Raw genomic sequence first — 12,913 nt, 5'->3', positions numbered from 1 at the left:
GGCTGCTTTATAGTTCATATAAAAGGAGGGTTCATAGTAATAAAGTAAAACACATTTTTCTATAATTTTTACTTATACAATTTAATACATTAAAACACTTTATTATTAACCAGCACATAATAATTATTGAAATCCTTAAAACTCGATATCAACATTTTTTTTTAAATTACCATGGTCTATACATTCCCAAATAACTATTACAATTCGGACAATAATGATACGTGTTTTTGCAACTGTTCATACAATACGGTAAAAGACAACACGGCCAACATCCACAAATACAAAGTGCTAAAGCAGCGAAATGAGTCATATTCGATCGTTGGTTGGTGGTTTGCGTGATTATGTAGGTACCACATCTTTGACAAGCGGCTGGCATAGGATCCGGACCCCATAAAAGATCTACAATTACTATCAATTACTATATACATTTCTTAAGAAAAAATTGTGTCTAATAGTCAACCTTGTTAATGCTTATGATAATTTATGTAGTGATGAGTTGGGTGCATAAAAAGTAATTAATACGAAATATTTTATTTCGGGATGAAACCAAATATCCTGAATACAATGGCCCATGGCAATGTATTTAAGTCATTCTGATTAGCATATTACGTGCGTAGTGATACCTAAGCTATCTCTCTAACTGTCTAACATCGAAAAGAAAGAATTCTTTCAAAACATAGAATTTAATGATCCTCCAGTACACAGGTCTACAATCTTGTATATTGGGTTACATACATTTTAGTACCTTCGCACAATTATTAAGTTTAGTATATACTGTTACGTCTTGATGTGTACAGGATGTCCAAATTTCGATGGGTTTGCAGGGTATCTCAGTTATTATGAAAGATAGAAATAACTCAAAAACCGTGATGACTAGAAAAATTCTACGTGCACCATTGGATTCCACATGAAAAAATCTATTAGAACCCGTTTTTACTTTCTTACTACGTTTCCGGAGAGCCGAGATACAGGAGGTGTCTGAAAATCGTAAATTTCAAACACTTCCTGTATAGCAGAAACGAAGAGGGCTATGAAAATTTGGTTTGCTCCATTGTAAGTTTCACAAAAAAGTAGCTCAGGTTCGCGAAAGTCGCAACTTTCTATGTTTCATAATAATTGAGATACCCTGCAAACCCATCGAAATTTGGACACCCTGTACAGTCGTGTCTTCAGAAACTTTCTTTTGCGACTGTAATCCATGCATGTGCTGCGACAAATAAGCTTTTTCTACAAAATAGAATTGCCAAATACCTATGCTCACTATATTTTCAGTTTATAATGGCCAAAAGAAAATGAGGATTATATGGAAGCCTACATTACGAAAGAGTTTTGATACAATGATACAATTTACAGGACCAGGAAGAACCAATTATCGAATTATCTTATAAAGGTGAACTTATAGCAAACGAGAGATTCCAAACATTTACTATAAGAGCAATCAGGTACAGAGCAGGCGCGCTTATTCCAAGATATAGAGATTCAGATTTTGAGCAGGACGAAGTTAATATTGACACTTTTATGTGCTATATGGGCAAAGATCATAGAACTAAATTGAGCAAAACTTCTACAGCAACTTGTGCATTAGTTCATGCAACATTGCTTTGCAACAACCAGGGCTAAAAGGATACGCAAAATCAGAACTGGATTGCCTTACGTACTTTTTGAATAGTAATGGACAAAAAACCATAACTATTATGGTTTGTAGCATAATTATTTATTTTGTATATTGCCGGTGTCGGCAAATCTGGAAAGCATACTATCAAATGTATCACAATGATGTCAGCAGAGGTATAGGTACTGAGACCAAGGATAGTAGAATCTAACAGAACTGCTACATCCATTGTATTTTTGTAGTCCACGGGTTGGTTACCCGCACTCTACGTCACACTATTTGCCACGCCTGGTAACTGTCTGTGTTTTTAGAGGTTATATGATAGACATTAATACGTCTAAAAACATAAAACTTCAAAAATAATATGAATACGTCCACGACATAATCTCTAAAAATACACAGCAAACGCATAGACCATAACTACAGCTGGGCTTGGAAAATGGTGTGACGTAGTTTGCGGGCAGGTTGTCGCAACAATGGATGTAACAGTCCTGTTAGTTTCTACTGTCCTTGACTGAGACTATATTCTTACAATCGTTTCCGTTTTTTTATGAGATGTATGATCTCATGTCATTAGAGAGAATGTTTTCAATGGTCTCAATCCTTTTATGTTGGGCTATATCATTGGCAGAGATAAATTTTCTTGTTCTTCTGGTTAGTAGATCCGAGGTGTATACGTTAAAAAGTATGGGCGCAAGAACTAAGCCCTGCGAGAGTCCGTTCAGTTTTTTCTGGTTGCTCATTTTGTTTTTCAACGTTACGCAGAAATAAGTGTCGGGGAAGCATGTTGCCAATAAGTTTTATAATGGTCTGGAATACCACGCTCCTTGTCAGTTTATAAAGCAGCCCCTCTTTCCACACTGTATCATACGCACCTGTCAAATCCTCAAAGGCCTCGGATGTTTTAGAGGACATATTTCAAAGCTGTTGTAGGACTAAGCACCTGGTCGATGCAGCTTCGTTGTGTTCTGAAACCAGCTTGTTCAACGGGTATAATTTTCAAGATTTTACGACCAACCCTATTTAGAATAAGCCTTTCGAGAAGCTTATAGCTGCAACTCAATAAAGCGATAGCACGATAACTTCCGGCTTGCTCCAGAGGTAAATTCGGTTTTAAGGTGGTTATTATTTTGGATCTCCTGAAAGCTCTCGGTAAACGACCTATCAGTAGTATGTGAGTATAGAACTTAGCTAACTACCGAAGGCATCCCCGTCCAAGATGAACAAGAAATTCAGGATTCATCCGATCACAACCTAAGATTTACCAGATTTAATATCTTTTAGGACCTCCCTTATCTCATTTGTCGTAAATTCTTTCGAATACTGGGAGCTGCTAGGTGCATTTTGCCACAAGGTTTTAAGTGATTGTTTAACCACCTTCGTATGTTATGGGTCGCGAGGAATTCTGGATAGTGATATTATTCTACTTGCGATTTCGTTTGTAGTTACCAAATTTGCACAAAGCTACTCTCGGGAAGCACACAAGCTCGCGTCCAAGATGCTACACGTGTACCCTGCGTAACGTTAAACGAGCTAGAACAGTTGGTAGTCAGACTAATCGTAGGGTTTCTTGACTAAACACACATGGAACTTACAAGGGAAGTGTCACAACTGTGTCTCACCGATTTCGATGCAATTTGGTACAGTCATAGAATGGGCCAAAATAAGGTTCGTACATTTTTTTATACGTGCGGTAAAAGCCCCTGGGGCGAGTTATAGGGGTTGAAAGTTTGGAGAAAAAGTACGTTTTCACTTATATTTTAAAAATGAAAAGTGCTATCAAAATTTGGTAAATTGTAACTGATATTCATTTTAAAAGAGCTTTCTTTTGATGTATCACACATATACCAGAGGGTTAAGAAGGGCGAACTACCCCTATTTTTTTGGAATTATTTAAAAACCACCCTATCGATTTTGGCGGCATTAAGTATACTTCCAGCACGTTCAAAAATATTAGTTAAGGGTTTTTTCCCATTCGCTCTAGATCATCCCCAGCGAAGTTACGGGGGTTAACATGTAACCACTTTTCGTAAGAATGATGTGATAAAATTGTCAGGTATTTTGAAAATACTTTAACAAAACCGTAAATTAGTCGCACAATAAAATGTTTAATGTAAAATAAGGCATAATACACCATTTAGGGGTGGTTGGGGTTAACCACCCCCTTAAAAATTAATTCTATCCCGGGCATTACTTGTTGATTACGGCGAAATTTGGTACTGTGTTTGTTTTATATTTGAAGTAAAAATTTTTGAAAATGGTTATAAGGGTTACAAATTAGGGGTAGTTTTTTGTTTATACCTCGAAGATGAAAACTGCCATCGTAACTGTGGTATTGTTTTTTAAAAATCTATCTATCGATGTTCCACGAGGTAAACTACCCTCATTTTCTTTAAATAATAAATATAAAACTACTAGATAAATAAGATATTTTATTTATTTATGAGTTAAAAAGCAACTGACAAAAAAAAATAGTTCAATATACCAAAGAAGTTTATTCTACATTACTAATTGACGTTTTTTATGTTCAATGTTAAATTTATTCTTTCATTAATTTAACACTTTTTTAACAGACAATATATACGTTTTGGCATCAAAATCTGGAAAGTTAACTTCAGAACACATGAAAAATTGGCTCCAAAATGTATATTTTCCAAATACTGGTTCTAAATCATTATTATTATTAGATTCTTGGAGTGGCCATTGTCCTGAAGTTATTAGTGAAATAACTCCATCAGGTACTAATTTTAAACATTTATCTATACCTGCAGGGACAACAGGTCAAATACAGCCCCTAGATGTATTTGGTTTCAGAATATGGAAAAATTTTATTAGAAGATTCTCTGATCAGATTATTCTTTACCAGTATGATGTCAATTTACATCAGAGGGATAACATATTAAAATTGCAATCGTTGACGCATAACCAGTTGGCTTCCCCTCGGTTTATAAATGTTTTTAAATACGCATGGTTTGCAAGTGGCTATATAGAGGAGAGACCAGACCATTTTGAAAATCCCGTGGAAGTTTGCTTTTCGAGTGAGAAGCCAACGTGTGATATCTGTGGGGATATAGCGGTCATAACATGTGCATGGTGTAAAAAATCCTTATGTTTAAAACATTTTTTCCACGACTTTCATTTTTGCCAACACTACGTAGAATAAAAATAAATTTAATATTGAAAATTAATATAATACATAAAAAACGTCAATTAGTAATGTAGAATAAACTTCTTTGGTATATTGAACTATTTTTTTTGTCAGTTGCTTTTTAACTCATAAATAAATAAAATATCTTATTTATCTAGTAGTTTTATATTTATTATTTAAAGAAAATGAGGGTAGTTTACCTCGTGGAACATCGATAGATAGATTTTTAAAAAACAATACCACAGTTACGATGGCAGTTTTCATCTTCGAGGTATAAACAAAAAACTACCCCTAATTTGTAACCCTTATAACCATTTTCAAAAATTTTTACTTCAAATATAAAACAAACACAGTACCAAATTTCGCCGTAATCGACAAATAACGCCCGGGATAGAATTAATTTTTAAGGGGGTGGATAACCCCAACAACCCCTATATGGTGTATTATGCCTTATTTTACACTAAACATTTTATTGTGCGACTAATTTACGGTTTTGTTTAAAGTATTTTCAAAATACCTGACAATTTTATCACATCATTCTTACGAAAAGTGCTTACATGTTAACCCCCGTAACTTCGCTGGGGTTGATCTAGGGCGAATGGGAAAAAACCCTTAACTAATATTTTTGAACGCACTAGAAGTATACTTAATGCCGCCAAAATCGATAGGGTGGTTTTTAAATAATTCCAAAAAAATAGGGGTAGTTCGCCCTTTTTAACCCTCTGCTATATGTGTGACACATCAAAAGAAAGCTCTTTTAAAATGAATATCAGTTACAATTTACCAAATTTTGATAGCACTTTTCGTTTTCAAAATATAAGTGAAAACGTACTTTTTCTCCAAACTTTCAACCCCTATAACTCGCCCCAGGGGCTTTTACCGCACGTATAAAAAAATGTGCGAACCTTATTTTGGCCCATTCTATGACTGTACCAAATTGCATCGAAATCGGTGAGACACAGTTGTGACACTTCCCTTGTTAGTCAAATACCAGATGGTTTTGAACAGGACCATATAACAAAAAACCTTAGTAATGCTGTACTTTATCAGAAAAATGCTTACTACTTAGGTATATATGCAATGTTGTGCAATCCCAACATATTAATTATTTGACAGTAACTAATTTTTTAAAGTGTGCATATTGTGAGTCTCCACTACATTGTAAAAAATAATTCAGTTTAGAGTACATACTTCTAAGCTTGAAGTATGTTCAATCTAAAATGCACAGAAGTATCTCAAGAAGCTGAGATACAGTAATATCTGGAAACCTTTGGTTTCTGGGGTGTTCTCGGCATTGTAATATTTTGACGTAAACAATAACATATATTTATATGTCCAACAATTGTACACATAACTAAAAACGTATGTAAGAAAGTAAAAAAATTTAGCTGACCAATATTTATCTGGATTATGCTACCAGACTTATTACTTTTTAGTACAAATGGAAAATCAACTCAGTTTGGGGTATTACTAAACATACTAAATTGTATTATGATATAGTAATAACTCAGTCTAACTTCAATCCCATTGAATAAAATTATAGAATACATGCTACAAAACATTTAAGGAACTAATTATTATAAATGCGTTGCAAACACTTCGTTGATGAAGTAATTCTCGAAGCATTATCACTTTTTATACAACTCAACATCGGGAAAGTTACAATTCCCAATAAATCTCAATCATATTAGTGATTAATAAAATTCATAAGCATAACTTGGTTGCAATAAATTATGATTATCTACGACTACCTGAGTCCACAAGAACCGGTCGATAATAATGCCCTTGAGCTTCGGCGTAAGTTGGTGGTGGGGCGGGACTAATAAATGGGGCAGAAGGTTCTAAAGCATCGGCTCTTCTTCCAAAAAGTCTTCTATGAGATGTTCTACTTGGTCCTATTCTCATAACTGCTGAATATGATGGTGGGGCTCCTTCCAAAGGTGGCTCTCCAACGATAGGTCTTGGTGGGATAAGTGAAGGACTAATTTGAACTTCCGCCGAAGTTGTTTCTGCAACTGCATCACGCGAATATATTCCAGTCGCGTTTTCTATAGTTACCGGTTCCGGCGGAGTACTTTGGGTAGCTGTGTCGATTTTTGGTAAAAAATCCCGGGTTGAAAATCTCGCATCCCATTTCTTTTCAAAATTCGGCACTTCGGATAGATGGGACATACTTTGAAGTAGAAAACATTTTAACGCGGTATTTGAAAAACATGATTGCGATTGCCTTAACGTTCGTACGGAAGACGTCATCGAGTCGAATTGACTTGGTAACAATACCGAAATCTGTTTTTCTTTGTAAGTGTGCTCACACCTCGCCAAAATCTCATCGAACGTTGTATTCGCAATGATACTCTTGCTATCGTTGGAACTTTGTGGATCTTGCTGAGTATCATTTTTACTTGAGTGTGCAAAAGATTTTTCGTGCTTTCCAATACGAAAGTTTTTTTTTAAGGTTATTGAATTATGGGCTGGTTTTGTAGATTCCAATAAAATTTCTTCGCTACCTTTTGAAGTACTCGGTTGGTTTGCTGCGTTTTCGTCTTTTGATTTAGAAGGTTTATCATTATCGCTCATCCTACGAATTTCACATTTTGACAATCGATTTAGATGTCTCTATGACACTGACAATTCTTTAGAATTATCAAATATGATTATTAACCTTCCAGTACACGCGGTTACGCAGTCACACGCGCCAGACTAAGTTTGCAATTGCTGATAGAAATAATCGCCAGGCAAGAGATGGCGTTAGTTAGAAGTTAGTAAATTTAAAATTTTTTATCTGAATTTTATTATTTACTTTTTTGTATTAACTCTAAAATTAAAGTAATAGTGCGCCGCGGCTGGTGTCATTCCGTGATTTTCACAGTTATTCTCTGGCATCATGTAACTCAATTCAGCAGTATTAGTGACAAAGTTGACTTTATAAATTTTCATATACTTTCGCTGTTTCATGTGCATGCCCCGGTGCGTACTGTTATTCTGCGTCGTAAACATAAGCCATGGATAACAGATAATATTAAGTTGCTGTTTAAACTGAGGAATAAGGCATATTCTAAATATAGATCCCAGCCAAATGAAAGCAATTTTAATTACTATAAACAATTGCTAATTATGCAAATGGTGCCATTAGGAGGGAGGGCAGGCGTGCGCGAAAGATGTGGAGTACTTTTGCATCCCCGGGGCTATCCCTGCAAGAAATCGTTCTATTCCCGATCACATCGGTACTGTAGATTCAATTAACAATTTTTTTCTGTCAACCCAAACATATCATCATGGCAATGCTGATATGATTTCCGGTCTTTACTCTAATGTCATACCACAAGTAAGCGAATGTTTTCAGATTTCTTTTACAGATGAGGAAGAAATATGTAAAACCTTGAACGATATTCAAAGCAATGCTGTTGGTGCCGATGGGGTCAGTCTTAGAATGTTACGTTTGTGCTGTCCTGTGATCTTGCCCTTTCTGTGTCATATCATTAATTGGTGTATTGAATTTTCGGTATTCCCTGAGCAGTGGAAGCTTGCTGTGGTTGCGCCGGTTGCAAAATCCAACAATCCCAAGGAGCTGAATGATTTAAGACCCATAAGCATTTTATCAAATTTATCTAAGATTTTTGAAAAGATTGTTGCTGTTCTCGTGAGGTCATTTTTACAGTTAGTCAATATCTTGCCTCAACGGCAGTCAGGCTTTAGGTCAGATTTTAGTTGCACTACTGCATTATTGGATGTTGTGGATGATATCATTCGGGCACGTGATGATAGGTATGCTGCTGCTCTCGTATTGTTGGACTTTTCTAAAGCCTTCGACACAATACACCATGCAACCTTACTTGGTTTGTTGCACCATGTTGGCTTCTACGATGCTGCTGTGGGTCTGTTTAGATCTTATCTGCTAGGTCGCGCACAAGTGGTCAGGTTTAACAATTTAGAATCTGAAAAACTTCAAATTGTGTCAGGTGTTCCTCAGAGTTCAGTTTTGGGTCCGATTCTGTATTTAATTTACACTTACCGTCTTTGCACAGTTTTGCAACATTGTTCAGCGTATATGTATGCTGATGATACCCAACTATTACATAGTTTTCAAATTAATTCTATTAATTCTGCACAAGAACAGTTAAATTCGGATTTGGCAGCGCTTATCGGAGAAGCTATTAAACTTTGTTTGCAAATAAATCCTAAAAAATCAGTTGTTCCATTGTTTGGTAATGACAACATTATTGAATCAATTGGAGATGATTTTAGTGTCGTCATTGATGAAAATAAGCTTAATGTTGTTAAGGAAGGACGTAACTTGGGCATTATCTTGGATAGCAATTTGAGGTTTAGAAGACATGTCAGTTTGTTATTGCAACGAGATTATTCTAAAAAATAAGAAATCTCAGAGGATTTAGGATTTTCAGAGTATTTTAAATAATTTTACGATGAACCTGGAAATAACATTAACTAAAGAGATTAATCTACTCTTAGATTGTTATATAGTAACAGGCATCTGTTCAGTAGACAGATCAAAATTCATCTTTGTGAGACCTTTGTGTTGTCCCTATTTAATTTCTGTGATGTGCTTTATCATCCTTGTCTGGATAGTGTGGATGTTTCTAGAATTCAAAGAGCGCAAAATGCGTGTTCATTTATGGTTTGCGTAGGCGAAGTCGAGTATCACACTTTCTGGATAGGGTTGGTTGGCTCAGTATGTCACGGAGACGTGAACTTCATTCGATATGTTTGTTCCGACGCATTATTCTGTACAAATGTCCACCTTATCTATATGATAAAATTCGATTTCGCACTGATGTGCACATCAGTGTTAGACATCATCATTGGTTAGACATACCACGGCATAAATCTCAACTTTTTAAGAGATCATTTTCATATTGTATTGCTAATTTGGTTAATAAATATGTAGACGTCATGACTGATACGGGTGGAATGAGCGCTTTCACTTTTAAGAAGAGCTTAAAACATTTGCTACTTCAACAGCAGAGGGAATTCAGCTAAGGCAACCCAATTGAAACTTATATAAATTTAAAATTGTTAGGTGTATAATTTTATTGTCTCAAAATGTTATACTATATTTGTTTTTTTTTATATCATGTTATTATATCAAATACCTGCGTCCTGTTTCTCTTATGTATTATTATTATTTTCTTGCATTTTTTTTTGTTTTTCAAAATTTTCAAGGGTCGATGAAAAGCAATAGTACCCTACTTGGCTGCATTGACTCGACTCTTTTTGACAACTTTTGAAGTTACGTTTGTTTTTTTATTTCCTTTTATTTTGTGAGTTGTAATCTCTGTATGAGTTGTCAATAAATATTATTATTATTATAAGCTATCAGAAAGAGCAATACAAAATCAGAAACATTCGGATTTAGCCGCACGTCTTTCAAGACGGCTAAACCCAAATGATTCTAGTACTAGATCTTATGTTAGTTTTAGTGAGAATGCTAGTGCAAAACTAGAACTAACACAAGACTTAGAACTAGAATCATTTGGGTTTAGCCGTCTTGAAAGACGTGAGGCTAAACCCAAATGATTCTAGTTCTAGGTCTTGTGTTAGTTCTAGTGATAGTGCAAAACTAGAACTAACACTAGACCTAGAACTAGAAACATTCGGATTTAGCCGCACGTCTCTTAAGACGGCTAAACCCGAATGGTGCTAGTTCTAGGTCTTATATTAGATTTAGTGACAGTGCTAGTGCAAAACTAGAACTAACACAAGACTTAGAACTAGAATCATTTGGGTTTAGCCGTCTTGAAAGACGTGTGGCTAAGCCCAAATGACTCTAGTTCTAGGTCTTGTGTTAGTTCTAGTGATAGTGCAAAACTAGAACTAACACTAGATCTAGAACTAGAAACATTTGGATTTAGCCGCACGTCTGTTAAGACGGCTAAACCCGAATGATTCTAGTTCTAGATCTTATGTTAGTTTTAATGACGGTGCTAGTGCAAAACTAGAACTAATACTAGACCTAGATCTAGAAACATTCGGATTTAGCCGCACGTCTCTTAAGACGGCTAAACCCAAATGATTCTAGTTCTAGGTCTTGTGTTAGTTCTAGTGATAGTGCAAAACTAGAACTAACACTAGATCTAGAACTAGAAACATTTGGATTTAGCCGCACGTCTGTTAAGACGGCTAAACCCGAATGATTCTAGTTCTAGATCTTATGTTAGTTTTAATGACGGTGCTAGTGCAAAACTAGAACTAATACTAGACCTAGATCTAGAAACATTCGGATTTAGCCGCACGTCTCTTAAGACGGCTAAACCCAAATGATTCTAGTTCTAGGTCTTGTGTTAGTTCTAGTGATAGTGCTAGTGCAAAACTAGAACTAGCTGGACTTCGGGTTTTAGGTCTAGTGTCAGTTCTAGTCTGGTGTTAATAAAATATGAGTGATGAAATTCTATTGGTCTTCTATTGGTTTGTTTTATTGAACAGAAACTTATTTTGATACATAAAATGATAACGATACGAGTTATTTCCCAGACAAATTGTGTATTTAATTATATTTCATTAGACAGTATAGAAATATAAAATTTACATTCAGACGTACAGTTGTTTGATGATATTTAAAATGCGCGGAAGACATTTATATTTCCTAGGAGGGGGTTTGTTTAACTTGATGGTCGCATTTGCAAATTTTCGCACCGTATTCATTTGAGTCGATCGGACACGATTGACAAATACGACCGTCTTTTCTATTGTAAGTGCCCAAGAAATAACCACACTCTTGACAAAATAAATACATAACATCACTTCCACCCAGTAGAAAAGGTAAGAAACATAACGGCCAACAACCTACCAAGCAAAGCGTTCCAAAAGAATTTCGAGAAACCTAAAATAAATGTTAAAAGAAAATTTAAAATGAAATAAAAAGAATTTTATGTTTCACCTTATTACGTTGTTTTCTTATTAAAGGTAGTCCTACTTTGCCGCAATTAGGACACTCTTGTGCTACAGCACCTTGTTTCCAACTTTCAACTAAAAAAATAATGTTAAAATCTTTTAAAAGTAAATTCATAAAACTTTAATAACCGGTTGTTTTATAAGCTTTCTTATGACCACGTTTACGTTTATCAGTATTACAACTACATGAACAATGTTCGCATTTACATTCACAAACATTTTTGTTTTCTGTTTGTGGGATTCCGCCAAATGAGAAATGAGTGATTGGTTCTTCGTGATGTTTCTCTAATAAATGTCTTCCAAATGCATTTACATCATCCGGTTTATAACACAACTGTTCCCCGCATATTTGACATTTTCCTACAGCGGATGCCATCTGGAATAACACCAATTTTTATTTGAAAATAGATTTTACTTAAAATAAGCATTCAAGAACTTACGTGTTACGTTATCATTTTTTTGTGATAGCTGAGATTTCTTAATGGCTCCTAACCACAACTTGAAGTGATTAAAGTGTGTTAATGATGTGTGTTTTTACTTTATAATTTTCGTATATTATCGGCATGCCGAAATTCTTGTACGAGCGTTTCTGCTGGATTGTCAAACTACTGTCATGTGTGTGTGTCACAAATTGATTATTTAATATCCCAAAAAAACTACTACTAACTTAAAGATTTTGGTAAAAAAATCGGGATTTAAAAATTTTAACTGATCTGATCGCAATGGGGGCAATAAAGTTCCGACTTAAATTTTGGATGCACGTAAGGGATAAAGAACAAACCGATGGGACACAGAAGCAGGGACAATATAAACTTTTTGCATTCGTTAGGATCCCTAGATTGAATTTTGTTTCCACACACTGGACACTGATGAGCAATTCTGTGCATTATGAAAATCGTCGGAAATGAGTGAATGAACTTATAGTGTATGCGTTCGACATGTTATGATGTCAAACTGATTGGGATTTTATTTTGACAGTATTTGTAAATTGTTCAATTCAACTTACGGAATTAAATGTATAAGCAAAAGGATGTAATGAAAACGGAATCGTTAAGCGGAAATCGCTATAAAACCTACTGCTGTTGTTGTTGTAAATGTGAACGAAATTACCCCGAAATAAAAACCTATTACCTTCCCAAATATTCGTTCGTCACCGATTGTCCAAATTGTCACATGGCTCAAGATACAAAAATTCGTCGAATAAATACCAAAAAAGTACATATATTTGCACTCGTTTTAGCTCC

General features: G+C 35.1%; 2 protein-coding genes across 4 annotated transcripts; both read right to left on the bottom strand.

The window, feature by feature from the left end:
• Positions 1 to 52: 52 nt before the first annotated feature.
• LOC111419320 (uncharacterized) lies at positions 53 to 7,390 on the bottom strand. Of its 3 annotated transcripts, none has more exons than XM_071195772.1 (2): positions 6,512 to 7,390; positions 53 to 408 (listed from the first exon to the last, which is right to left on the bottom strand). In XM_071195772.1, exons 1-2 carry the CDS (start codon positions 7,335 to 7,337, stop codon positions 167 to 169), a joined length of 1,068 nt encoding a protein of 355 aa, XP_071051873.1. In that variant the 5' UTR covers positions 7,338 to 7,390; the 3' UTR covers positions 53 to 166. The 3 variants fall into 3 exon arrangements, with proteins under 3 accessions (XP_071051873.1, XP_022907865.2, XP_022907866.2); XM_023052097.2 differs by having other exon boundaries at positions 53 to 399; positions 6,509 to 7,389; XM_023052098.2 differs by having other exon boundaries at positions 53 to 399; positions 6,512 to 7,389.
• A 3,848-nt stretch (positions 7,391 to 11,238) lies between these two features.
• LOC111419318 (uncharacterized) lies at positions 11,239 to 12,548 on the bottom strand. The gene is made up of 4 exons (XM_023052095.2): positions 12,110 to 12,548; positions 11,799 to 12,045; positions 11,656 to 11,744; positions 11,239 to 11,598 (listed from the first exon to the last, which is right to left on the bottom strand). The coding sequence occupies exons 2-4, from the start codon at positions 12,043 to 12,045 to the stop codon at positions 11,362 to 11,364; spliced, it is 573 nt and encodes a 190-aa protein (XP_022907863.1). The 5' UTR covers positions 12,110 to 12,548; the 3' UTR covers positions 11,239 to 11,361.
• Positions 12,549 to 12,913: the final 365 nt, after the last annotated feature.

The sequence above is a fragment of the Onthophagus taurus genome, chromosome 1 (assembly GCF_036711975.1).
Source record: "Onthophagus taurus isolate NC chromosome 1, IU_Otau_3.0, whole genome shotgun sequence".
NCBI classification, from domain to species: Eukaryota; Metazoa; Arthropoda; class Insecta; order Coleoptera; family Scarabaeidae; genus Onthophagus; species Onthophagus taurus.
Note: the sequence above shows the minus strand (reverse complement) of the source record. Positions and strands in the feature narration are given on the sequence as shown.

What these genes read in the sequence shown, in the direction of transcription:
- LOC111419318 (XM_023052095.2), bottom strand. Translation starts at nt 12,045, where the DNA reads ATGGCATCCGCTGTAGGAAAATGTCAAATATGCGGGGAACAGTTGTGT. An exon ending in GAAAGCTTATAAAACAACCG is followed by an intron (nt 11,745 to 11,798) that starts GTTATTAAAGTT and finishes TTATTTTTTTAG; the next exon opens with TTGAAAGTTGGAAACAAGGT. An exon ending in TAAGAAAACAACGTAATAAG is followed by an intron (nt 11,599 to 11,655) that starts GTGAAACATAAA and finishes CATTTATTTTAG; the next exon opens with GTTTCTCGAAATTCTTTTGG.
- LOC111419320 (XM_071195772.1), bottom strand. Translation starts at nt 7,337, where the DNA reads ATGAGCGATAATGATAAACCTTCTAAATCAAAAGACGAAAACGCAGCA. An exon ending in ACCGGTTCTTGTGGACTCAG is followed by an intron (nt 409 to 6,511) that starts GTAGTCGTAGAT and finishes AGTAATTGATAG; the next exon opens with TAATTGTAGATCTTTTATGG.